Source organism: Dreissena polymorpha, chromosome 1, assembly GCF_020536995.1.
Source record: "Dreissena polymorpha isolate Duluth1 chromosome 1, UMN_Dpol_1.0, whole genome shotgun sequence".
Lineage (NCBI taxonomy): Eukaryota > Metazoa > Mollusca > Bivalvia > Myida > Dreissenidae > Dreissena > Dreissena polymorpha.
The window spans coordinates 105,350,446-105,377,919 of NC_068355.1; the positions used below are offsets into that span (position 1 = coordinate 105,350,446).

Here is a 27,474-nt window from a genome sequence, read left to right on the forward strand (position 1 = left end):
ACGAAATAAGGAAAATGTGGTAAATTGACAATTCAAATATGTCGATATACAGTACATGTACATGTGAAATAAGTTGCGTTTATAATAATTCGTCAAATTTTTAGGGGGGAAAATGATGCAATAAGTGTCATTTTCAGCTGATTCATCATTATACGGATGGCGAAAAATTATGTCATATGACTAGATTTAAAGGTTGAAGGTCGTATAATTTGAAGCTAAAGTTTTCTCGCATTTAAGCGCATATCGCATGACGTCATTTAAAAAGTAGTCCGTGCACGCGACAGGTATATTCCACAGTGTTGAAGACAGACTAGTTTATTCCACAACGTGTTATACCGTCAATGTCGCGTTGAAAATGGGATAAAATTGTTTTTTGTGCTATGTTTATAAATCATTTTCATCAAATATCGGACACAATCATCTTAACGATACGATGCGTGTTGTGCCATTTTGGAACAGGATTATGCCCATGCATTTGAACAAACTTTCGGTATCAACTAACCAGTGGCATACATATTGCTCACGCGTTATTGCCCGGGCTATTTCACATACAATACAGAAAACAACTATCTCCATATGTGTCTTGTTCTGAGAAAACTGGGCATAATGCATGTGCGTAAAGTGGCGTCCCAGATTAGCCTGTGCAGTCCGCACAGGTTAATCAGGGACGACACTTTCCGTTTTTATGTATTTGTCATTAAAATGAAGTCTCTTCTTAGCAAAAAGCCATTTAAGGCGTAAAGTGTTGTCCCTGATTAGCCTGTGCGGACTAGCACATCTTTTAACACAGTTGTAAATAGATTTAAGAGCGTTCGCAAAATGACCGCTTACTTTTCTGTTTCACATTATGGTCAATAAAACATTGCAGACAGTCTACAAATACACAATACAATATTTCATTTGAGATAAGATCTTTTGTAATAATTGAATGTTATATAAATATTCAATCACAAATTGATTTTTTGTTTTTAGAATGCAAACTGATTGGTTATCAATGGATCATGTTATGTGGACAAGTTCCTTAAACTTATGCAAAAGTATTTCATTGTATATTCGTCCGAAAATGTTCGTTTATGGTATACCTCTGTAATTTGCTTCATCTGTCTTGACAATAGGGGTAATGATTTCTTTACCCCATGACCATGGATTTTCATGAGTAAAATAATTCCGGTTGTATAAAGCTTTTAGAAATGTACTTACAATATCAATACTAGACTTAAATATTTCTTCTGTAAGCTCATCTAAACTAGGACTATTATTGTTGTTTTGAGCGTTTACCGCAGAACGTATTTCTGAATCGGATATTTCCAGTATATGTCAAACAATTGTTAATACCAATATTCACGTATTTGCAAACGGCTGGTCACCAGGAGAGACGAATACACATTGAGTTTATCACGTGGATTAGGTGTCACGGTCAATCCTTCGTATGCAACAGGGCAAGTTATATTTGACTGTTATTTAAGAATTTGTAATCCAGGATTGGACCGAATTTTCAAGTCGTGCATCCATATATGTAGTATTAATTTTGAAAACTAACACTGAAGTCATGTAACAGAACATTACTTAACGTACAACACCATCGTTTAAAAAGTCACAATTAACAAAAGCTAAATTAGTGAAATACATTGATAAATGTAAATTTACTGACTTAAAACACTTAATTTTACGCGACCTAGTGATTAGAGTCTTCGTCTTATTGTGCGGGAGGTATCGATCCCCACACGTGGCACGATCAACGATGGCTGGTTGATGGCCCTAGAGCATGATAACCCGAGGAAAACCGATTGCATTCCTATCAAGCGCCTGGCATACATGATTGGAATCGTTAGTAAATAAGTTCATCAGTTCATTAGCGTGTCTTATAAGTCAAACTGGCTGGCCATTAATTGCAAGGAACGGCACTAAAATAAAACACACTTGTATAAAGAGCCATACCATTTAATAAAAAAATACCAAACCCCTAAAAGAAACAAGGTAATGTATACAGTTCTAAAGTGCTTCTAACACGTTTAATCCATGTTTAACAAATCATAATAGACAACATTTTATTAATCAAACTTAACATGCGTTGGAAAGATAAGTATCGCAACAACATTCTAATCGAAAAAAGTCAAATTTTAACCTAATCCCGTATGATATTATTTCGGTTAATACTAAAAGGCAATTTGTGTTGCTAAGTGGTCAATTTTGTTGGTTTGTATACGGCACTTATTCTGCGCTGTCTTCATTCCGATTTATGAACAATTATGTTAATGACACAGTCACACTGAGTTTGGATAGCACGAGTGCATAAGCAATTACCATAAACAAAACATCTGTGAGTACCATGTATCATATTCGGAGAGAACTATAAGTATAAATATACAAATAGTGTTACTAGTGGAGGCGAACGGAGAGAAAAACAACATGGGCTTGAGTTCAAACGTTATTTATTGTCCTTTTTTTAAAATTTAACTAGGGTTTCCGACATTTATATCATGTATACTATAATATTTTAGTAATATGCTTGACAAAAAAAGCACAAGAAGAGAAACAATCAGAAATACGACCTCTAATTCTGACAAATACTCTAAGAACAAAACATATTCAAAATGTGTGATGGTTCAATCTTACAATAAATGTAGTCTTATAGTGACTTGTGTATTTTAAGATTAATATAATAAATTGGTCGTTAACGGTGTTCACGTGAATTGTTTAATTGTCTCATTCTCTTCAAATTATTTTATTAAACAATGCTAATTCCTAAACGACGATTGCATTGAATATCATTGATTAAGATAATTAAGAAAAGACCTGAGGAATATTCGGGCAAAGAAATTCGTTCAAGGTTGTTATATTTAAGCGCATTCTTTAAAAGTCTTTGCATCCATTTTTTCATATTCATGTGGTGGTGGTGGTGGTTGTCGAGGTATAGTGATTGTGGCGGCAGGGGTGGCGGTGGTGGTTGCAGTGGTGGTGGTGGTGGTAAAAGTAGTAGTAGCAGTAGTTGTAGTAGAAGTAGTAGCAGCAGCAGAAGCATTCATACATACATACATACATACATACATACATACATACATACATACACACATACACACGCACACACACGCACACACACGCACACACACACACACACACACACACACACACACACACACACACACACACACACACACACACACACACACACACACACACACACACACACCACACACACACACACACACACACACACACACACACACACACACACACACACACACACACACACACACACACCACACACACACACACACACACACACACACACACACACACACACACACACACACACACACACACACACACACACACACACACACACACACACACACACACACACACACACACACACACACACACACACACACACACACACACACACACACACACACACACACACACACACACACACACACACACACACACACACACACACACCTACCCACCTACCTACCTACCTACCTACCTACCTACCTACCTACAGACAGACAGACAGACAGACAGAAAGACGGACGGACGGACGGAAGGACACACTAGGGTTACTGGAGCCCTTAGTGTGTTGTTAATCGTTAAAATTATGCCAATATGCATCGGACATATTACACTGTCGGCTCCACTGCCTGAAACGCTACTGTATGGCTGTAATTGATTTCGGTTGGACACATAGAAAACCCAGCTCTAATCGAATAATACGACCAACTTTCGTTAGTTTCTTGAAAAAAAACGTGTTCGCAAAGACGTATATATTAAAGTAAATGCAACACAAACAAATATTAATTACGTACAAGATATACTTTTACCAAACATATGTTGTAAATTCTCCACAATGGCGACCTATGTAAAAGACAGACAGACACATTTTCTCAATCGGCATACCCCGCTGAGTATCATTGATAACGGTAAAGGCAGCTTGGTTCCCGTCCTTTTTCAAATTTATCGAGAGGTTCGGGACAGGAACCAGACACGGATCTGAACTTCAAACGCTGTGACGCTGGGAACACCCCAAATGTAGTTATTTTTAGATTTGATCGAGAATGTAACCCGCCTCCCAGTTTCGCTGAATGGGTCAAGTTCCCCACGGATACTACTTACCCAGCATAATTTTTTCGTACCCAAAATTTTCGTACCCAAATTTTGTTCGTACTCAAATTTTCGTACCCACATACACAATTGTGGTGATGTAGATAAACTTAAATTGATGCTTTTATATCCATCCTTTTCAAAAGCATCGTCACACCAGTACTGTCAGTACTTTGATTAGTTTTAATTATGTAGACTCCTAGCTCCAATGTTTTTAATTGATCTTTCCATGGCGCTGATCCCAGTTGTATTATGTATATTTAAATTTGGTGTTCTGTTGTGAAAGAAGAGCATAACAAGATTTTTTTCACTGGAAAGGGTTCCTGGAGTTTTTTCGTTTGATATATTTAAGCGAGTATGTACGATTAAAAATATCCAAAAAAACATGACGCAATAAATGAATCTGATTGTGGAATGTTAAACATTACTACTTGTATATAAGATCTATCTCATCCGATATTGTTTATTTCACTGAAATTCAAAACGCCACATGACAATACAAAAATGTGTACCCCTGTTTGTTAAAGAACCAAATATTATGTCAACAAAATGTATGTGTCATTTGAACAGATGTGCACGGTTTAGTTGGGATTTCCATGTGGTAAATCTGTTATCTAAATTGCAGGCCATCCCATTTGCGTGACAAGGTATGTGTTTTATTATGTATATATTGCTATGTGATGATTCTATTTGCCCAAAACGAATTTTCCAAAACAGTGCCGCAATATATATTCATCGACTTTTAAAAAAATAATAAAAAAGTTCATAACAAAATTAAGTTTTAATTTCTTAATTCATGTCAATGTTATAATTAAAAAGCGTCGAGAAATCACCTTTTTGTGTAGAATTGCCGTTAAATCAACATTAACAAAACCCACCCCACAGATCTGCTTGTAGGTAAAAACAAACCTCCAAGACGTGGCTGGTTTCGAGCTTGTATTTGAAAGTCATAACCCTATACCGGTTTATCAGCAAACATTTCTTCAAATAACATTATACTAGTTCATTTAGAAAACGGTGGGGTAATTAAAGTATTATATCATTATCATGATAAGTAGGATCCTTGCACGTTCAACTGTACAATACTAAACTTATAATAAATCGCAACATGATGCAATTCAAAAACGAGTAATGTAAATCTAGTTTTGAAGCAGATTACGGCATGCTTTCCTTCTTGAAGTATCGCTTGCATGTTACGTTGTGGTCGGGCAATGTCACCACTTCCTAAAACAAGGACAATAAGTAAACGTGTAAATTTGCGACAGCTATTTAAGGTTAGAATTTCTGCAATTAAATCATTAAAAAAACAGTCAAACAAATGGTTTTCAATATAGTATTTTCTTTAGTATGCATTCTAAATATTTAGCATGAGTCGTAAGCTTCTTCTTACAATATAAATATGAAAAGGACAGTACTATAAACAATCAAATTCGTTGAATTGATATCCCCCGCCATTATACTTCTGGACACAAAAGGATTCTGGACGGATAAACAACGCCAATGTGCATCATCCTCTTATCCATATATATACTCATACCAAGTTTCAATGAAATCCGTCAAAGCACTTCCAAGATATGGCTTCGGACACACACACAAAAGCATTTTTTTCAAAATACAAAGGGCCATAACTATATCATTATTCGATGGTGTACAGTGCCATTTGGCGTGCATCATCCTCTTATCCATATATATACTCATACCAAGTTTTAATGAAATCCGCCAAAGCACTTCCAAGATATGGCTCCGGACACAAAAGTGCTGGACGAACGGAAGGACGGAAAAACGGAAGGACGGAAGGACGGACAACGCCAAAACAATATCCCTCCGCCTATGGCTGGGGATAATAACAAGAGCACCGAATAACGGGTGCCAACGCTCGGCTGCGGGTGCAGTTTTGAATAAATTAAAGCTTGTCAGTATTATATTTTTTAGAGGTAACAGTGATCTTGACCTTGGACCTAGTGACCCAAACATGCGTGTGGCGTGTAGAACTCATTAAGGTGCATCTACATATGAAGTTTCAAAGTTGTAGGTGGAAGCACTTTGATTATAGAGCAAAATGTCAAGGTTTTAGCACGATGCGGACGTCGGACGGCGGACAACACGACGAGCTGGCTTGGGGTTTCTCCGAAAATAGCCGAGCTAATAATACACATGAATCATCTTCTGTAGTATTCATTCTGACGTTTGATATGTTTATTTTTTTGTGTATGTATTGTATTGGCCTGAATTTAGTAAGCAAGGCCTATCGTAATTGAATTGTCTGCCCATACGTCTGTCAAGCAATCCAGCTAAATGGAACGTACTTAAAGGAATTTTTAACATTTTGAAGAGTGAATCCTATGTCTATGTTGACAGTATGGCCATTTCGTTGACATTTGTAACATGTTTAATTATACTATTGTGTACTATGACTTTCTATTTACCACACCCTTCATCAGCACGTAAGTACACTTGAATAGAAATATAATAAAATGTAAACACAGGTGGGCAGTGTTTAAAGCACAGGAATAAAAAGCGCGCGTTTATCATTTGCGCTCACCACCTTGGTCTTGGTATGATTGAATTGGAACCCCACAAACAGGTAGTGCAAAAGAGAAAGAAATCAAACGATCCGAAATATTAATCACAGTTTTAAAAGGTTTAAACAAATTGTACCTTGCTAACAGCTCGGTTGTATCATGTAGCAAAGATTTTAAGTAATCGGTATTATTATTATTATTATTATTATTATTATTATTATTATTATTATTACATAAGGGTAACCTCTCAAAATGGTGGTTTAACCAAGAGCTATCGCTACCGGTGAGTAATTACACCACATATCGTTTTGACAAAGGTGCTCCAAAAGTGTGACGTTGACAGTGCTATATTGCTTCGAGCTCATAGTATACTCTTGACCTTGAAGGTAGCATACTGGTCCTTATATGCGTGAACATTTCTGTGAACGTTATTTCAACATTCTTTGATTGATGTCAAAAGAAAAATATATAAACAGAAAGTCTTGAAAAACTCAGATTTCTATCCAAGATAGCAGCCATTCGGCAATTGTTAATTTTATCGAAAAAAGTACCGCAGTATTCATCATCGTGTTGATGATTTGTATTAAGCTTCATGTCACTATGCAACAAGAGTTCCGCGGTCGGAGACATATGCCCCACCAAACAGTTCTTTGAACTAGTGACCCCAATTTCAATAGGGGTCCTCTACTGTCCAAGGCAAATGCACATGTGAAGCATCAAGCCAATCGCTCAATTATTTGACGAGTTATTGATCGGAAACGATTTTCACACTTATTGAGAGAATATCAATATGGGTCATCTACTGTCTAAGGGCAATGCGCCTGGAAAGTATCAAGCCAATTGGTCAACCTTTTTAACGAGTTATTGATCAGAAACGATTTTCACACTAATTGAAACAATGACCTTGACCTTTTACCTAGTGACCCCAATTTCAGTAGGGGTCATGTACTGTCCAAGACCAATGCACATGTGAAGTATCAAGTCAATCGGTCGATTAATTGACAAGTTATTAATTGGAAATAATTTTCACACTTATTGTGACAGTGACCTTGACCTTTTACCTAAGGACCCCAATTTCAATAGGGGTCATATATAATTGTCCAAAGCCAATGCACATGTGTACCGACCGACCGACATCCAGTAGAACAATATACCCCCTCGTCTTTGAGGGGGGGGGGGGGGGATAACAATCGATATAGATAACGTTCGATTGACACAATGTACGCCTGCCAGGCAAACATTCAAAATGAAAATGCGACTAGTCAGCTTATTTAAATTTTATATAATCTCAAAACAAACAATGCTTTATGACTTATGCTCACCAGTTGTGTACAGCTACACGGGAATGTTTCGCTAAATATAACATAAGCAAATAGGCGGTCAGTTGAATAAAATCAGTCAGTGGAATACACCATTTGATGTTAACCATTTCATAGTTCTCGAATCCAAGACGACCGCTAGTTGTCAATGATGTATGATACCAACGAGCAAACTTTGATTCAAACTACTTCTTATGAATATGATGGGGGAACAAGTTGAATGTCAACTCAAATATAAGGAATACAGAATAGAAAACATATCATGCACTGCTAATTGTTTTGAATATGAAGTATATCTGGATCAAACAAACAATAAAGTCGTTTAAGAACAAGATTGACTAACAGATAATGCATAAATTTAAACGGACCAACCAATCAACAGAAACATTAACCATTACACAGACCAACCCACAAACAAATGTACCGATTAACCGACAGACCCACCAACAAACATGGTGACTATAGTATACCCTCCTTTATACCGCTTGTTCATGGGGGTCTAAGAAATGCTCGCGCCCTTTCACACATGGGAAACCTATATTCTTACCAGCATCATGTTATTGTCGTCTGGCATAAGACTTTTCTCTACGATGGATCGTTTTGCCTTTGACCCCTCAATGGGTGTGGCCTCGGCTTTCATTTGCTTTGTTGACGGGTTCCACGTGGCCTTTACCTACACACCCGCGGGCAAATGGCGTTGAATTTATATTACAGGGTTATAAGATCAAATATGGTTTTGACGGGATCATTTCATTTAAGTATTATTTAGATAACAGATGACAATTAGATGTTATTTATGTTAACAAATAGATAGATTAAAATCAATTTTGATATAAATCGGTTTCGAAAAGCATACATAAATCGACGTTTATCGTAACAGATCAATATAAATACAAGTATTTATCATTTTTAGGTGTAACACATTAGAGTGAAAGAATGGCTTGTTCGGAAAACGTAAGGGTGCCTTAAATCTTCCAATATACAAAATATAGTAGCTAGTATGAGATTGTGTTCCGTTCATAGCGTTGTCGTATATTTCGAAAAAGTGCAGCCTCAACATGTTTAACAAACGACGGGGTAAGAGTTTACGTATTGTTTGACGTTCAATATATGAGTCGCGCTCTGAGAAAACTGGGCATAATGCATGTGCGAAAAGTGTCGTCCCAGATTAGCCGGTGCAGTCCGCACAGGCTTATCAGGGACGACACTTTCCGCCTAAATTGGATTTAGAAGATACTTCATTTAAACGAAAAATGGCATACAAGCTGAAAGTGTCGTCCCTGATTAGCCTGTGCGGACTGCAAAGGCTAATCTGGGACAACACTTTACGCACATGCATTATACCCAGCTTTCTCAGAACACGACTCATATAATATAAATATGTGTTCTATATATGAATCATCCTAATTTCAATTCAAATTGAAAACATAAATAAAATTAATTATTTAAAAGCAATACTCATTATTAAGTAATAGGTTTAAGTTCGGTTCAATTACTTATAATGCAAGAAATAGTTTAACTTTCGAATGTGAATGAATCGCTTTCAAAATGGCAAATTGCAGACTGATTCCGATCGGAGAATTGACCCATATATTCAAAGAGCTCGACCCAGTTCAGGATCGAACGATCAAAACCATGATTAACCGAACGCTTAATATCAACAAAATAAAATTTTTGACCCAAAATAACTGTCAACACAACGTGCAAATACAACAATATTCGTTAAATGTCGTAGAATTAGGTAAACGTATTGCACTGTAAGCAACACAGAAAGAAATATGGCAAACATTAAAGATCATAATTTTAATGACTAAATCTTGAAAGTCGAAAACGACCAATGTAGATAACCCAGTGACTGACAGATTTCGCATACAATAACAAGAGCTTAGATATATGAACACTCACAAACATAAGGACTGCTGTATTTACTTGCACAAGGGACTGAACACAACGTTAATGCAACTCCATCAGGACAAAGTTTATTTATTTATTATATACCTATTTAATGCTTTTAACAAAATACAGGTTGTATCAATCGTTGAAATAAAAAATCCCGTATTACGCTACTCGCTGTTTCCAATTCCGTATTTCCATACTAGCCGGACTACTTTGACCCATTTAATGACGTCACATTACACGCACCGAAAATAGAAATATTTTATATTACGAAATATATTACGTAGCACATCGTGTGACGTCATTTTTTTGACAAAACACAATAGTTTTATTAGCCGGATTTTTTTCGAAAAAATCTCGGCTTATAGATTGATGTTGTCGGGCGGGCGGGGGGGCGGGGGGGCGGGCGGGCGGGCGGGCGGCGTGCTCGAAAATGTTAAAGTTCTTATTTCATGGTATAACTTTGGTATGCTTGGACCTAGAGTCTTCAAACTTGACATGAAGGTTGGCCAGGATTAACAGATGACCACTGGTCATTTCAAGGTCATTCATTTGAAGGTCAAGGTCACTGTGACCTTCAATATAAAAAATGTTAAAGTTGTTATAACTTTGGTATGCTTGGACCTAGAGTCTTGAAACTTGACATGAAGGTTGGCCATAACTAGTTAGTAACCACTGGTCATTTCAAGGTCATTCATTTGAAGGTCAAGGTCACTGTGACCTTGAATGTAAAAATGTTAAAGTTCTTATTTCATGGTATAACTTTGGTATGCTTGGACCTAGAGTCTTCAAACTTGACATGAAGGTTGGCCAGGATTAACAGATGACCACTGGTCATTTCAAGGTCATTCATTTGAAGGTGAAGGTCACTGTGACCTTCAATATAAAAATGTTAAAGTTGTTATAACTTTGGTATGCTTGGACCTAGAGTCTTGACACTTGACATGAAGGTTGGCCAGAACTAGTAAGTAACCACTGGACATTTCAAGGTCATTCATTTGAAGGTCAAGGTCACTGTGACCTTGAATGTAAAAATGTTAAAGTTGTTATAACTTTGGTATGCTTGGACCTAGAGTCTTGAAACTTGACATGAAGGTTGGCCAGAACTAGTAAGTAACCACTGGACATTTCAAGGTCATTCATTTGAAGGTCAAGGTCACTGTGACCTTGAATGTAAAAATGTTAAAGTTCTTATTTCATGTTATAACTTTGGTATGCTTGTACCTAGAGTCTTCAAACTTGAAATAAAGATTGGCCAGTACTAGAAGATGACCACTGGTCATTTCAATGTCATTCATTTGAAGGTCAAGGTCACTGTGACCTTAAATGTTAAAATGTTAAAATTGTTATAACTTTGGTATGCTTGGACATAGAGTCTTCAAACTTGACATGAAGGTTTGCAAGCACACTTAGATGACCACTGGTCATTTCAAGGTCATTCATTCTAAGGTCAAGGTCACTGTGATCTTGAATGTAAAAATGTTAAAGTTCTTATAACTTTGGTAGGTAAAAATGTTAAAGTTCTTATTCCATGTTATAACTTTGGTATGCTTGTACCTAGAGTCTTCAAACTTGACATAAAGGTTGGCCAGTACTAGAAGATCACCACTGCTCATTTCAATGTCATTCATTTGAAGGTCAAGGTCACTGTGACCTTCAATGTTAAAATGTTAAAATTGTTATGTATATGCATGCATTCAAAACATAACACAAGGTTTGCTCATGCCTTGAAAAGTACTTACATTTCATTTTGACCTTTGAACAATATTTCAGTAATTTAAGTATTGCATTGACAAAAACACGAAAGGTACTTTCCTGTCATTTAAATCAAAAATCCGGCTTCAATGCGGTCATCTCCGACCGCGGAACTCTTGTCTAAACTCTGTAAGGACATGTCGGATGTGGTGTTTTTTTAGCAGTAAACTATGTGTTAAAAACGTATTTTGGAGTGTGTGTTTATCATGCATAAATGTATATTTCGATAGGAATTCAATGAAATAGTGTGGTTTAAACTAAGTTTCGATAAAGACATGGAAGATAGAAGTGGAAGTGCATATCGTTTAAACGTTTTTGTTATAAACATCGGATTAAAGCTGTCAACTTAATTGTTATAAAAATTGGATTAACGATGGCATTGTGGTAAGCGTGTCGGAAACCTGTGTTTTCCCGGTTCGAATGTTTACACGTTAACTTACATAAACTGTATTCATACGCGTCTTAAATAAACTATGGCGTACCGTTATAGTCATTGTTTTGTCAGTTTTGTTTAAGTAAAAAATACATTTGTTAACTGTTTTCGTTAGTTTTTGTATATAATAAAAGGAATATTACGCTAGTCAATTGTTCCAAGAGTTTGTATCACTCTCGTGGCTTGTGCTATTTCGCATCACACTCGAGGCTCCGCCTCTCGTGTGATACGTCATCACACAAGCCACTCGAGTGATACATTATATACTTACATTATAACTTAATTTACCGATACAGTTCAAATGCGACGTAATATACAAAATAAGAACGTGCAACCAAAATACACGTTGTCCGTAATATAATTGTGTAATAAAACGTATTGGTAAAGGTTAATTTAATTTAGGTATGGTTGCAGAATAGCTTAAGTAAGACGTAGTATGTAAAAAAAAAAATTCGGAAAAAAACGTCCGTTTTGCTCACACACATTAACTTGTAATAAATAAAATAACGCAATTGTATATAATTTAATATCAACGTACAACCTACCATTTGCTTCTAAGAACGCATCAAGCCCTTCGTGCTTTATCAGCTGCCATTTGCCGGCATAACTCTCATCGAACCCTTGCAGAGCCATGGTGGACAACTCTTACGACTCCCTCCGATACACGTATATAGATCAGGTACAGACACCTGACGATACTCTGCAGTTCACAGAACAACAACACGGACGTTAATCACGGGCGCCACTTCATCTTGGCGATGCATCAATAAATGAGCCAATGCTACTTCCGAGTCGACTCTATGATTTGAACATTCACGGATAATTGTACAGGGTCCGTAAGTTCTATATATTTTTAACAAATATATCGCATTATTTAAAAATTCGGGCAATGTAGTGCGATTCGGCGAATAAATTCATCCACATGTACATAAACACACGATCACAACTTATTTGCAAACGTGAGGACCTTTATGAGCGGTGTCATGTTGACGTTTTGGAAAGCATATCGATGTTGTTGGCCTGTGTAACGAGCAAATTTCCATCCAATGAAATATGAAAAGGAACGGTATCTATCAAATGTAAGTCATGTGCTGATTCATATATCGTGCAGTTGGCGCCACCTCATTTGAATTGGCTCCGTATCTTTTGGAAAAATACAAAAATTATCTATTAGATCCGCAAGAGGCTCATGTGTTCGTATATGCAATATTTTCTATATGTTGAGCGCAATCGTTTGATGGCATTAGCGTATCAATCTGGTTGACATAGTCATTTTCTCGTAACACAGACAGAAAACATCAATTTGCTTTCAAAAACTCCACCATGGCTCAATTTTAAAAGGTCCCCACGTTTCCAAAAGGATTGTGCTTGTAAGTTTCTTTACATTTGTGGATGAATTAATATTCGCTAATCGCACAACATTGCCCGATTTTTTAAATAATGCTGAATATGTTGAAAAACACCCATATAAAATATATATATTTACCCTGTTGAATTATCCTTGAACTTTCAAAACATTTGGCCCTTAGCGCAACCTCGGAATTGCATTGGCTCATTTATTTATGCATCGCAAAAATGAGGTACCGCCCGTGATTAACGGCCGTGAACAACTGAAGCTGGTAACAGACGCATTATCAACCACTCATCAGATTTAAAATAAACTTTAATCGTACACATGCACTAACATTTAAGTTAAGTCAATAAAGCATGCCCCTGTGACACAATTGACAGTATTGATAACATCGATATGCAGAGTTAAACGAAATGTAAATGTTCATGTATTGTATATAACGACACGCGGTCGAAAACGGGGCAGTCCATAAAGTATGTCACGCTCCAGTTAGGGGGGAGGGGGTGTAAGAAAGTGTGACAATTTTTGACATGGGGGAGGGAGGGGGTCAGGCTATGTGTGATGTCACACATTTATCTAAAAAAATATTTCTAATTTATTTATTATTTCTTTAGTAGAATTTAAAAGTAATTTTCAAAAATAAGTGAAACATTTGAATTAGTAGTTTGTTAAAATAAGACGAATTGCGTATCTCCTGAGTGTGTTGTTCGAATTTTTAATAGGTACCTTGGCTGGGCCGGCTTATTCAATAGGCACAACCTCCACGCGGATTTCATTAGCTACACTTTGGGGATTGGGGCCGGGGCCCTTAGAGGGGGGAACTTCGCGTCGTTTTGGGCGAAAAAGGGCATTTTAGAAGATCTTTTCACCAACCATTCAACACTTAAAATTGCTATTTTTTAATGTAACTTACAAAAATATACATTTAATCACAGGTTAATAGCACGATAACAGCTGGCAACATAGAAATAAAAGTTTTTTTTTAAATGGAGGGGGGAATTTTTAGCTGAAATAGGGGTAAAAAGTATACTATTTTAAGGGGGGGAATAGGTCAGAATTTCGGCCCCAATAACGGCTAAACGAGGGCCCTTTTAGTAAATGACGAAATAATTTATTGGTATGTGCAATGAACAACTGCGACAACTGTTACAGAGTGAGGCTCATATGTTTTATTCTAAATCATAGAAAACAGATACATAGGTAATTTAAGCAGGTATAGTCTTTTCATAGCATGATATTTATACCAGATAAGAATGCAAGGCCATCAAGAACAAATATGCACACACATTTTATTTATACCACATAAGATGTCAGAAAAAACATATCCAAGATAATCAATTATAAAATCCATGCTCTGAAAGTGCATTTGTTTTTTGTTAAATTTATAATATATATTTGTATATTATAAGCAAGAGTGTTTTACCACATTTTAAAAGAATACTTAAGTAACAAACACCTACATGTACTTTAATGTTTACTCCTTTCACAAATTGCAAGCGACGTTTACATCAATGCATACATCAATAACACTCCAGCTGATGCACAATTAATTTGACCGTGTGCTTTGATTCGTACTGATGCACCTGATATTTACAATGTATTAATTCAACAAACTACTTCCAGTTCATTAAATGAACTCAATTTTAGATCCCAAACAAAAGTAAAAACCCTCTCCATGTACCTCTTAATACCACGTGTATTTTACGCTGTTTCCTGTGTATGCTATTTTCTGTTTGCCCACCATCATGTACATAGTTAAAACTTAAAGGGACAGAATAGCTCAGGGGTGGTATTCCAGAAGCATCTTAAGTTAAATTTTATTTTTATCCTTAAATTTGGAATTTTTCTTAAGTGTTTCATTTCATACTGCAATAGTTAGGCATCGGACATTACACCAAAATAACATCATTATGTCAATGTCATTTGAGGAATACCGAAGAAACATGCATGTCTTTATTGAGTAAAGAAATACAAAACATTGTAGTTTTTAACTTATTAGTGAAAATATTTAAGAAATGACTTAAGATGTTTCTGGAATACCACCCCTGATAAAAAGTTATATGTTAATCGCAGCGTATGATATGAATCTTCTTTGTTTCGTCGCATCAATTTCAGCATTTAACAAAATTGTATCTACATTTTTATTTTGTGTTTAAAAATGTCTTGTATTTTACTACTTTAAAGGGGCCTTTTCACGTTTGGGTAAATTGACAAAATTGAAAAAAGTTGTTTCAAATTCGCAAATTTTCGTTTTAGTCATGATATTTGTGAGGAAACAGTAATACTGAACATTTACCATGCTCTAAAATAGCCATTATATGCATCTTTTGACGATTTAATTTTTAAAACGCCGAAAATTATACAGCGTTGCAACGCGAAACGAATTAATTTGAAGATTTCTGTTGTCGTTATATTGTGTGAAACTACGAGGATTGGTTATATGAAGCATAAAATACACCTATCATTGTGTCCGAAAGGATGCCGAGTGGTCTAAGTGGGAGACTTTTTACTCCAGGACTCCAGGGGTCAGTGGTTCGAGCCCTTATGAGGGTTACCTTTTTTTTCTTTTTTTTTAATTTCATTCTTGATTTTTTACTGGAGCTTTTTATATCCAATGTTAACATTTATCAATATAAAGCATTTAATGACAAACTTCAAAACATGCCAAAATCTGTGAAAAGACCCCTTTACGTGTACATGGTAACCTGGTAAACAAATCGGTTTTCGCAAAGACATAAGCATACATTATGCTCAATATACAAGTAATTCATAATGTGCTATTTAATCTACATTAGCGAATAACAAAAAAATCAAACATTATTATGGTGTCGATGGTATATGAATAAGTCAACTCCCCTTTTGGATGTAAATGTCTGAAGGCGTCAGAGCATGGTATAGACCACATGCATAATTAGGCAATATTTATGGTTATCCGGGTCATTAAGTAAGTGTTATTACCGTTACAAAACGCACGATTAGTGTTAATTGTAAAATATATTGAAGATATCTTTATAAAAAAAGATTTAAAACAGCTTTGCGAAATATTAAGAAAATGCGAATTAGTACTTACAAAACACGATTATGCAAAATGCTTCCAAATGCGTTTTATAACTGGTTTTCACATAGTTCATATGACTCAAGCTGACACGGCGTTCTTATTCTCATGTGTGTGCTGTGCGTATGAATAGAATATAATATGAGTCGCGTTCTGAGAAAACAGGGCATAATGCATGTGCGTAAAGTGTCGTCCCAGATTAGCCCGTGCAGTCCGGCTCATCAGGGACGACACTTTCCGTCTTTACTAGATTTTCGTGTAGAAGAGAATTCCTTTAAACGAAAAATACCATAAAAGCGGAAAGTGTCGTCCCTGATTAGCCTGTGCGGACTGCACAGGCTAATATGAGATGACACTTTACGCACATGCATTATGCCCAGTTATCCTCAGAACGCGGCTCATATATCGGTAGCATGTGAAGCTGGGTTCATATGATATTCGTAACTATCAACGCATCAATCTGATTTTCTTTTTTTTATTTACAGTTCTATCACAATGCTGATGTAATGATGATGGTCTGAAATATAATTACATCAATTATTTTAACAAATATTATAAATTATAAATCAGATAAATGAAACAATATAATATAATTGAAAAAAACAATGATTACAATTATAACAATAATACAAGTAAACTCACCAGGAAACATATAATGCCTTCACTACAATATAATATTAGATGCAGATCTACAACTGAAAGTTGTAGATGTGTCTTTGTTCGTTGCCACAGTCAACGTGAAGTAACCAATGGGGAATGACGAGGTCAAATTGTAATCCGTTTCGCTACGACGTCGGGTATATATTTTAATACGAAACATTGTGTCAATTCACTACTTAATAAGGCGAATTTCATCTGTTCTGGTATTTATGGATAAGCGAACGGAACATCCAGTAATGGTAGGTAGCTATTTTCAATATAAACAAACTATTGACAAATGCGAAACCTTTACATTGATTTTGAGCTAAAATCGAAATATTAAGTAATGCTTAAGGTGGTTATTCTGTTAAAAATAGCCAATTACAGTAATTTAACTTAAATGAAACTACATGTTACTTTGATACACTGTACATTAAACATTTTAAAATACAAAACAGGTTACGAATATATATTTTAATTATTCAAATGCTTTGTTTCGAAGGAAATTATGCAGTTACCGCAGACTGCCATTTCACAGTGCTATCGCGTTATCGTACTGTCGCCATCGTATTATCACATTGTCGCCATCGTACTATCGCAATGTCGTCATCGTATTGTCACACTGTCGTCATCGTTTTATCGCATTGTCGCCATCTAACTATCGCAATATCGCATTGTCGGATTGTCGTCATCGTACTATCGCACTGTCGCCATCTTATTGTCGCACAGTCGTCATCGTATTATCTCACTCTCGCATTGTCGCCATCGTACTTTCGCACTGTCGCAATCGTATTGTCACACTGTCGTCATCGTATTTTCGCATTGCCTCTATCGTCCTATCGCGTTATCGTCCGTCGTCTTCGTATTATAGCATTGTCGCCATCGTACTATCGCACTATTGCGTTGTCGGATTGTGGCCATCGTACTATTGCACTGTCGCCATCGTATTGATGCACTGTCGTCATCGTATTATCGCACTTTCGCATTGTCGCCATCGTACTATCGCACTGTCGTCATCGTATTGTCGCACTGTCGTCATCGTATTATCGCACTATCGCATTGTCGCCATCGTACTATTGCACTGTCGCCATAGTATTATCGCACTATCGCATTGTCGCCATCGTACTATCGCACTGTCCCAGTATTTTCGCACTGTCGTCATCGTATTATCGCATTGTCGCCATCGTACTATCGCGTTATCGTACTGTCGTCATCGTATTATCGCACTTCACATTCTAATTGCTATCTGCAATATAATTGAACTGATTAAAACAGTCTGTTGAAATTGTAACAGGGGCGAATGTGTTAATTATAAATTTAAACGATCCTTCGATGAAAGGAGTAGGGAAACATTGTAACAAAACAAGAATTTTTTCACAGTATGATTTTACTCAACTTTTAAAGTCGTATTATGCAAATCATGTGAATGTGGAGCCTTTTTGTTAGAGACTGGCAATTGACCTCTTCTTGAGTCTTAAATTTTACAAGTATGATGCTTATGTAACTGCACGCATGCAATATGATTTGATTTACAGTCGACTCTCATTATCTCGAAGTTGTAAGGACATAACAAAAATAGTTGGAGATATCCGGAGTTAAAGATAAACATTCGAAAAAAAACGTAGACGAAAACAGAAAAAGGAAAACCGAAAGTAACCGCAATGTAACACAAGGTAAATTTACCGGCGGTAATGTACGCAGTAAACAATAACCTGTGACAGAAACCCACTGCCACACCTTTACAACAATACATTGATTAGGCAATTGCGGATTTGTGTCATCGGGGTCCTACTTTCCACACCATACGGCCGTTACGGTTGAAAACATATATACGAACATAAAAATTCATCTCAAAATTAGTTGGCGATAACCGATTTTCAAGAAAATCGCTTTGATATATACAATGTAAAAATCAAAATCTGTATGAGATAAAAAAGGATCGAAGTTGAGACATGGGATTTACTTTGACATAAGCAGAGTTTCGAGAAAAGCGAGTTGGAGATAACGAGAATCGACTGTTATTTGATAAAGAGTGCCGTATGATATATCAAGCGGTTTAGTTCGATGACTAGACTTCCCGTGCCAGAAAAGTGAGCCGATCGAGAGGCTTTCCGTGCCACAATTTTTAAGTAGAATTGATGACAATTACCATATAGCGTACATGGAATGTAAAGATTTGATCATAAAGATGATATCAATGACACTTGATGTATTATTACGGAAAAGCTTTGTTAAAAAGTTATCAAAGTGGCATGTATGCACGATGTTCCACAAGCCTCGTCATCATTCCATCTTCGATACAGTTTGTGAGAAGTGTTTGGACCTGCGGAATACGGTGTACCTGTAGCTGGATATATGCTTCAACTCACGGACCACCTCTTTTTATGCACAAATGTGTTTACGGGTTTTAATTTTATATTTTCTTACCGGTTTTGTGAATTACGATCATCCATTTTTCTTGTTTATAACAGAGAGGCAGCGAAGAATGAACAGAGAGGCAGCATTTTGACAGAAAGGCCACCGATATGCTTCTACACCGTGATGCACAACTTTCGAACTGACTATCTCTCATCCATCATTATAAGTGTAAGACTAATAGGATTATGGATGAATATAATTAGATACCATGCTACACATGCGCATTGTGTTAAAGTGATATTATGGGCATCTAACAATATATAGGTGTCTATCGCAACCGCTGTTTATTTTTGGGTGTTTTCACTTCATATACACTTATATTTGTTAATGCAGCATCAACATACTAAAACAATATCCCGGAAAGAGAAAAATAATCCATTTGAATATCACCCGTACTTTCGCTTTGACAACTGACGGCAGAAATGATTCGATGTACGATGTGAGTCTAAATGTAGTTTTCATGCAGATGCGTTCATACGACACAAAGACACAATTTTGTTTTACGGATCATTTCGATTTATAGGACTGGGTGAGTAATGTAAAATATCGAAAATAATATATATGTATTATAAACAACTGGTAGCAAGATGAGTTGTAGATAATTTGTCAGTTACCACATTTTAACGAATTATTTTGACCTGTTATTTCTTTTCAGCTCAATTCAACAGTGAAAAATGCCCATAATATCACTTTAACAATATAACAAATATATGAAAGCATGAACAACAAACTAAACACAATATTGGAAGAAATGTCAATGGCCTAATGTGCATGACATAGACATCGATCCATATTTCTAACGTTCTGTTACACACACGTGTTGTCAATATGAATTGTAGCTTCTGCTTTGTTGTGCGTGAGAAGTATTCGCTCGAAACTAAGAAGAAGAAGAAGTTATTCGCTAGCAGTACGGAGAAATGTACTCGAAAACGCATAACTCGAGATCATAAGTAACAAGGGGAACAACTCCGACTTCATAACGCTCATATAGGATCTTATCTTGATTCAGATTGAACATTTATTAATAAATACAAAAGAGAATAAAGGTTGAAACCATCAATTAACAATTTTAAATCTGTTTAAGTTTGCCAATAAAATAGAGTATGCCATAAATATATCAGAAACATAAATCGCAATGTTTAATTAAATGCGTGAAATAGTATTTAAAGAAATGCCTTATTTATGTGTCGCGCAACGGAAGTTTCGTATGAATTTAGAAACTTGTAATTACAATCTTGACTATAATTAAGGCTAACGTTTCTAAGTATTGACCATGGACACACTTAAAAGCGTACATTTGACATTTGTATTGAACTGCTATTGCTTCAATATTTGGAAGGGAAACCATGTGCCACAAGTTAGGTGCTTCTACGGTAATACCGCTAAAACTATATCATTGTCAAATGGTAATTTAACGCCGTAACTCCCTAAACCCGTCATTTAAACATTGTTTAATTCAAGAAAAACGAACTGAAAATATTACCTCCTCTTGTCTTCACTAAAACGTGTAGTGTTCATGTTAATTCAAGTGAATATACCTCCCCATTCTGCATCACACTAACTGAGTGTTTCTGCAATGATGTCCATTCGGGACTTATTCTAAACATATTATTAACGCCCATCCACATGTCGGAAGATAACGGTCGAGTTTGTTGTGCTTTTTTATCAAGTCAAGTTCATTGTATTGGCGAGTACATAGTTAAAAAACATACATTAGACATGTAATAGCAGATTAAATAAATTCTTATTCAACTTGGTGATGAAAAGTATGGTATAAGCAAGATAACTATTTAAATGACATATAAACTCATCAAAACACAATTTCAGCAGTAATAATGAAAGTGTCGCCATCACTGATAGTATCAGAATATACGAGTAGACCTAATAGTCGTTCCTTCTTGCTGCACAGCATTATAACTCGACCCCCAAAGTAATTCACACCAACGAGTGATATAATTACTACGAATAGAACGTGTGTATCCCAGTACCACTTATGTATCCCTATTAGATGTTGGTGAATTTGCGACAAAGGAGAGGATTGTGATGTCGATTGCAACGTAAAATATTGAAATATGACAACATGGATAAAAAATCTGAATGTCACGAGTAAGAATTTCGTTGAAAATGCGAAATGCTTCCCCAATGTCTATCTAGACTAGCGCCAGGAAAGCAATATCAGGACGAATTCAAAAGACTATATTAAGTACATTTATCGCACGATATGTGTTGAAAATGTCTATTGACTGTAATACATTATTTTAAATCTCTGGTGTTGATGTAATGGGCCACTTGCACATAATTCGTTATTGTATTTTCAGACAACAGGACTCTGGGGTACTACGGGCTGTCATCGACATGTCATAAATTCGATTACGCAATACCAGTTTAAAAACAAACATCCTTTTTGCAGACCGCTTTACCATTAAATCTAAGAACACAGTGGAATGATTGAACTTGTATTTTTTATTGATTACATGCTAACGCGTTTTAACAATACAATCTTACTTGAATCGTAACACAATACATGTATCATTCGACGTAACATAATGCTATTAAAATGAAGTAACCCTAAATTGGAAGCAGATTACGGCATGCTCTCCTTCTTGAAATATCGCTTGCATAAAATTTGTCATCGGGCAATATCATCACTTCCTGAAACGAAAAACAAATCACTTCAAGTATTACTTTAAGACCGCTGTTTAAGGGTAACATTTCTGGCATGAATCCATGAAATCATTTTGAATAAATGCAAACAGATTTTTTTAAAGATGTCTTGAGGCATACAGTATCAAAACAGACAGGAGTACAATATATAAATACCAAATTTTAAATCACCATTGTAGTATTATGTATTTAAATATGTGATTTATTTATTTTTAACAAGTGTTCCGCGGTCGGAGACATATGCCCCTCCAAACAGATCTTTGAACTAGTGATCCCTATTTAAATAGGGGTCATCTACTGTCCAAGGCCAATGCGCATTTAAAGTATCAAGCCAATTGGTCAATTCGTTGACGAGTTATTGATCGAAAACTATGTTCACATTTATTGCGGAAGTGACCTTGACCTTTGACCTACTGACCCCAATTTAGATAGGGGTCATCTACTGTCAAAAGCCAATGCATATGTGAAGTATCAAGCCAATCGGTCAATTCGTTGACAGGTTATTGATCGGAAACTACTTTCACAATTAGTAATATAGTAATCTTGACCTTTGACCTTGTGACCCAAATTTCAATAGGGGTCATCTACAGCCCAAGGCCAATGAACCAATGAAGTATCAAGGTAATTGGTCAATTCGTGGACGAGTTATTGATCAGAAACGATTTTTACACTTAGTGTGATAGTGACCTTGACATTTGACCTAGTGACCCCAATTTCGATAGGGGTCATATACTGTCCAAGGCCAATACACATGTGAAGTATCAAACCATTCGGTCAATTCGTTGACAAGTAATTGATCGGAAACAATTTTCACACTTAGTTTGATAGTGACCTTGACCTTTGACCTAGTGACCCCAATTTAAATAGGGGTCATCTACTGTCCAATGTCTATGCACATGTGAAGTATCAAGCCAATCGGTCAATTCATTGACAGTTTATTGATCGGAAACGAACTGGTCTACCGACATTCAGACTGGTCTACTGACAGGTCTACCGACAGACCAGAGCTCCAGATAAGGGTCGTTTTTTCGTAATTACGAATTATTTTCAAGTCCGTTACGTATTTATTTTTGAATCTTGTCGTACCATTACGAATTACAAAATCAAGTTACGAATATTATTTTTACATCGGTTCGTATCGATTTTTATTGAGTTCTTTATTAAAGATCTTTTTGGTGCTTATATAAAATGGTTATCGAGTTTGTTTAACAAAGCGCATTTTTTCCAATAAAGGCGGCGTGTACAGTCTATCTGTCAAAAAACAATGGCGGCGCCCAGAGAGCGGCCTAAAAAACTGCAAAGCGTGCAAAAACACGCTTTTAACATATTGTACGCAAAGTGAGCCGAAGTTGAATGTTAAGAAAGACATTATAGAAAAGATCTTATACGATGTTGTATGTTCAGTTGCCGAAACAGTCGGAAAAGCTAAAAAAAAACGCGACACGACGGGTCCAAACTTAAACAAAAAAAAACATTGAACGAGTGGAAGGGACAATTCCCGTGGCCAATCGTTGAAAAGATTGAAGGGAGACCCGTTTTAATTATGAAATATGTAAAAATTCATCGAAGGCATGCAATCTAAGCACAGTTTGGGCATATGAAGGTATTTGAAAAATAAAATTGTATAATACTGAATAGATACTGTTGAACTCGTGTAAATTAAGTTGCTAGTATGTTTATTTTGATTTTTTGCATGAAAATAACCAATATTATTTATTTTTAGGTTATTTAGAAAAGTTAAGAATTATTTTCCAAAACTTAGTAGTAACGTTAAGAATAAAATTTCAGAGTTAAGAATTATTTTTGAAAATCTGGTAGTAACGTTAAGAATTTCACAAAACCTTATCTGGAGCTCTGCAGACAGCCAGCAAAACAATATATCCTTTCTTCTTCGAAGAGGGGCATAATAACGGTAATAAATGGTCTGCAGATTTGACAGAAACACGCTGCTCTGCAAACTAAAACGAATCCAAGAAGCCCACCGGTGGGTAAATATTAATGTTACAACCAAGCCAATAATTGTTCGAACTAATTTTAAAATTGTCGATTTTCGGGCTAAATTTACCATGGAAACTGTTTTGAAAAGAAAACTATTAGCCAAAAAATAACGCACTGTCACTTATTTTGAATATAATGTTTATCCATATCAAACAGTAAATAAAAAAGTAGTTTCAGAACATGAAAGGCTGACAAATCAACCAATATATTGGTCAAAACACCATTAAACAGACCAACTTACCATTAATAGGTCAAACCAACCAACAAATGGACCGATAAACCTACATACGCACTAACATGGTGCCTCCACTATGCACATATTAAAACCGCTGTCTTTGTTATGTGTGTTCTTTAACAAATGTAAACCTATTATTCTCACCAGCATCATGTTATTGTCGTCTGGCATGAGACTTTTCTCTACGATGGATCGTTTGGCCTTTGATCCCTCAATGGGTGTGGTCTCGGCAATCATTTTCTTTGTTGACGGTTCCCACGTGGCCTTCACCTACAAACCCCGTGGAAATGGCGTTTAACTAACATATTGATAATTTTTATCATGTTTGCTATAAAAATGCTTCTCTATAATCCTTTATTAGTGGTTTTGATATTATATAAATAAATTTCATTTAAGATTTTTCGTTGAAAATAGTTTTTCCCATGGGATTTTTAGTAGTGAGCGTTAGCTCACGACTAATTTACAGAGCATGTTTTGCAAATCAGTATGTGGCTTAGAAGCCTTAGCTATGCTAAGAACCGTAACTCACTATGCTAGGAACGATTACCGCTGCCTGTCTGCACTGCAGACGACGAATGCTTAGGAGCGTCTGCATTTACTACTGCAGTGAGTGTATTTACAAGCTTGTAAGACGACATTGGCCAGTCTAGTCTTTATCATTGAAATCTGTAAATATTGGCTGCATTCAGGAAAAACGGGGCTTAATGCATGTCAAATAAGATTAGCCTGTGCACACTGATTAGCCTGTGCAATGTGCACAAGCTAATCAAGGACGACAACAGCAAACAACTTCAGTGCCTTCAGCGCTTTGATTTAATAAACCCATTTTGTTTTCCCATGTTTTTCCCTGTGATTTTTTCCCATATAAAAATTGGATTGTATTTCTATCAAAGAACATTAAACGAAAAAAAAAATACTTAAACGATTTTTACAGTCAATAACTAAGCAATCACAAACATAAACATTTTGTTTCGAAAATTCAAAAAGTGGGGAAACATCAAATTTGAACATAAAATCCTATCGGAAACGATAAATCATATGGCAAGATGCAAATATCACATCGGAAGACCAACGTTGCTAATACATTTCGTAGTGAAACAAAGACGCATTTTGAGAAAAAAAATCAATTATTATTAAATAGTAAGACTTGCATTCTCAAAGCGGCAAATCTTAAAGAAAAATGAGTACTTATATTTGCGTAATTTCGGTTTCGCAAAGATGCTACCGGTTGCTTTTCGACAAGAATCTTAATTGAATTATTTTAGTTAAATATTCTGTCTTTTTAAAACAAAGTAAAATGTAATAACCACAGATTTCAGATAAGATAAATTGCTAAACCATGTTCACACCAGATTAAAATCATATTATGACATTTGGCATTTCAAAATCTCAAATTACATTTATATTGACGTTTCAATTTTGAATATTGTATATAAAAACAAACATTTATTATTATTAACGAATCTATTAAAGTTGAAAAAATACTTAGGAGAGCAAATCGTATTTGAAATTGGGTTAACATCTTCCAATATACAAAACAAAATGCATATGCGTGGTTACTTGGCTAATTAGTGGAGACGCGGCTAGCTTTAGGCATAATTCTAGCTTTTACTTATGGAAGTTATAAAATTACTGGACTTAACGGGCAACTTTCACCATATTCGCGTAGTTAATTAAAAAGAAAATCATTTGTAGAATCAACGAGTGTTCATTTTCCTAGTGGAGCAATTTGCTATTGAAGAACTATTTTATATGTAAATAAAAGTCCAAGGTATGAGGAATAAATCATTAGTTGAAATAGAACTTGTATAACTTTTGTGTCACTTAAATTGTTCATTTCATAGGAAATACATTACTAATTGTTTATGTTTGAAACACTAAACACATTTTGTATGAAAGGAATACACTTTTTTGCAGCTTTTAACTTCATTATTCACCACACATATTTAAAATAAATGCACATATGTTTATCTTGAAAATAATTATCTATTTTACTAAAAGATGGTCATAAAAATTAATGCAATGTTTCATTTTTTTGTCCTTATACATAACGCAGAACGGAGTTTTAAGTTACTTAGACAAGATAAGAGATATTTGAACGGAAAAGAATCGTTAAGTTGTCATGAAACTGAGGAAAAGATTTGCTTACCCTGTTAGAGACCTAGATGAGACCTTGACACTATAAAGCTCTGTAATCCGAAATATGTTTAACTATTTTCTCAAACGAATAATCAGATGGGCATTTAATAGTAATGACACTCGTTCTATCGTCGGTAAGATAAATAGAGGGTAATGATTGCCGTTAAAAGCGCAACTAAATTCAAGTGGTAAAACAATAGACCTTGTGACCTATTTTTTGACTTCATGTGGCCCTGTTTTATGTTTTGCATTCATCAATTCAATGATTTTGACTATTGAGTAGCAACAGGTTTTCTAAGGTTTGACATGGCATCTAGTTTTTAGCCTTACTTAACTCATATTTGAACGCGGCCTTTATATTGTATTGACCTATTTATCTATATTACTTCAATTTACGTTTGACCATTAAATGTTGGCAAGATGACCAATTGATCAAGTTTCATGAAGCAACTGTATCTTCGTTACGGTGGTAGCTTCGCGCTAGGGCGAGCTCATCACACACACCATTTACTTCTCTCATATCACATCTTATCAAGACTAAAAAAATCGTTTTTAACGTGTACCATAATTTTGTTATCGAATCCGTCATCGCCCTCGTACTCCTGTGAGAAGTCCATGACGGCCTCTAACGTCTTTCCTGTTTTCATGACGACCTTGACCTTGCTGTCACCCTCGCGGGTCAGCTCCATGGTCGTCTTGAACAGCAGCACGAATTTCCGGATCACGAAATTAAGTCCTGGTACAATGAAAAGTACTAACGAATAAGATAATTTACTAATCCTGTAATACAAGCTATTTATTCCTACAGGATCCGACTGATTTCATTTCATCATCATCTGGTATGTTTGATTATATACTACACAATGATTGGTAAAGACACTTCGTATATTAATAATTTATTGAGCTTATACTATGAAGGTAAATTCATGCATAACAGGTAACTCTC

The 27,474-nt window shown here is 35.8% G+C and overlaps 1 protein-coding gene across 6 annotated transcripts; it reads right to left on the reverse strand.

Moving 5' to 3' along the window:
- Positions 1-4,870: 4,870 nt before the first annotated feature.
- LOC127865246 (uncharacterized) lies at positions 4,871-27,474 on the reverse strand. 6 transcript variants are annotated; one of them, XR_008042524.1, is made up of 4 exons: positions 15,062-15,140; positions 12,575-12,729; positions 8,493-8,618; positions 4,871-5,328 (listed from the first exon to the last, which is right to left on the reverse strand). XR_008042524.1 is itself a non-coding variant. In XM_052405286.1 (3 exons), exons 1-3 carry the CDS (start codon positions 27,215-27,217, stop codon positions 5,260-5,262), a joined length of 321 nt encoding a protein of 106 aa, XP_052261246.1. In that variant the 5' UTR covers positions 27,218-27,474; the 3' UTR covers positions 4,871-5,259. The 6 variants fall into 6 exon arrangements, 2 of the variants coding, with proteins under 2 accessions (XP_052261246.1, XP_052261245.1); XR_008042522.1 differs by lacking the exon at positions 15,062-15,140 and adding an exon at positions 14,841-15,055; XR_008042525.1 differs by lacking the exon at positions 15,062-15,140 and adding an exon at positions 13,516-13,641 and having other exon boundaries at positions 12,575-12,827.

Bases quoted from the DNA above. Each gene is read 5' to 3' on its own strand.
- LOC127865246 (XM_052405285.1), bottom strand. From the start codon at position 27,217: ATGGAGCTGACCCGCGAGGGTGACAGCAAGGTCAAGGTCGTCATGAAA. The intron at 24,660-27,091 runs GTACACGTTAAA...CGGGGTTTGTAG, and splicing joins GATTCGATAACAAAATTATG to GTGAAGGCCACGTGGGAACC. The intron at 22,145-24,533 runs GTGAGAATAATA...TTTTCGTTTCAG, and splicing joins ACGACAATAACATGATGCTG to GAAGTGATGATATTGCCCGA.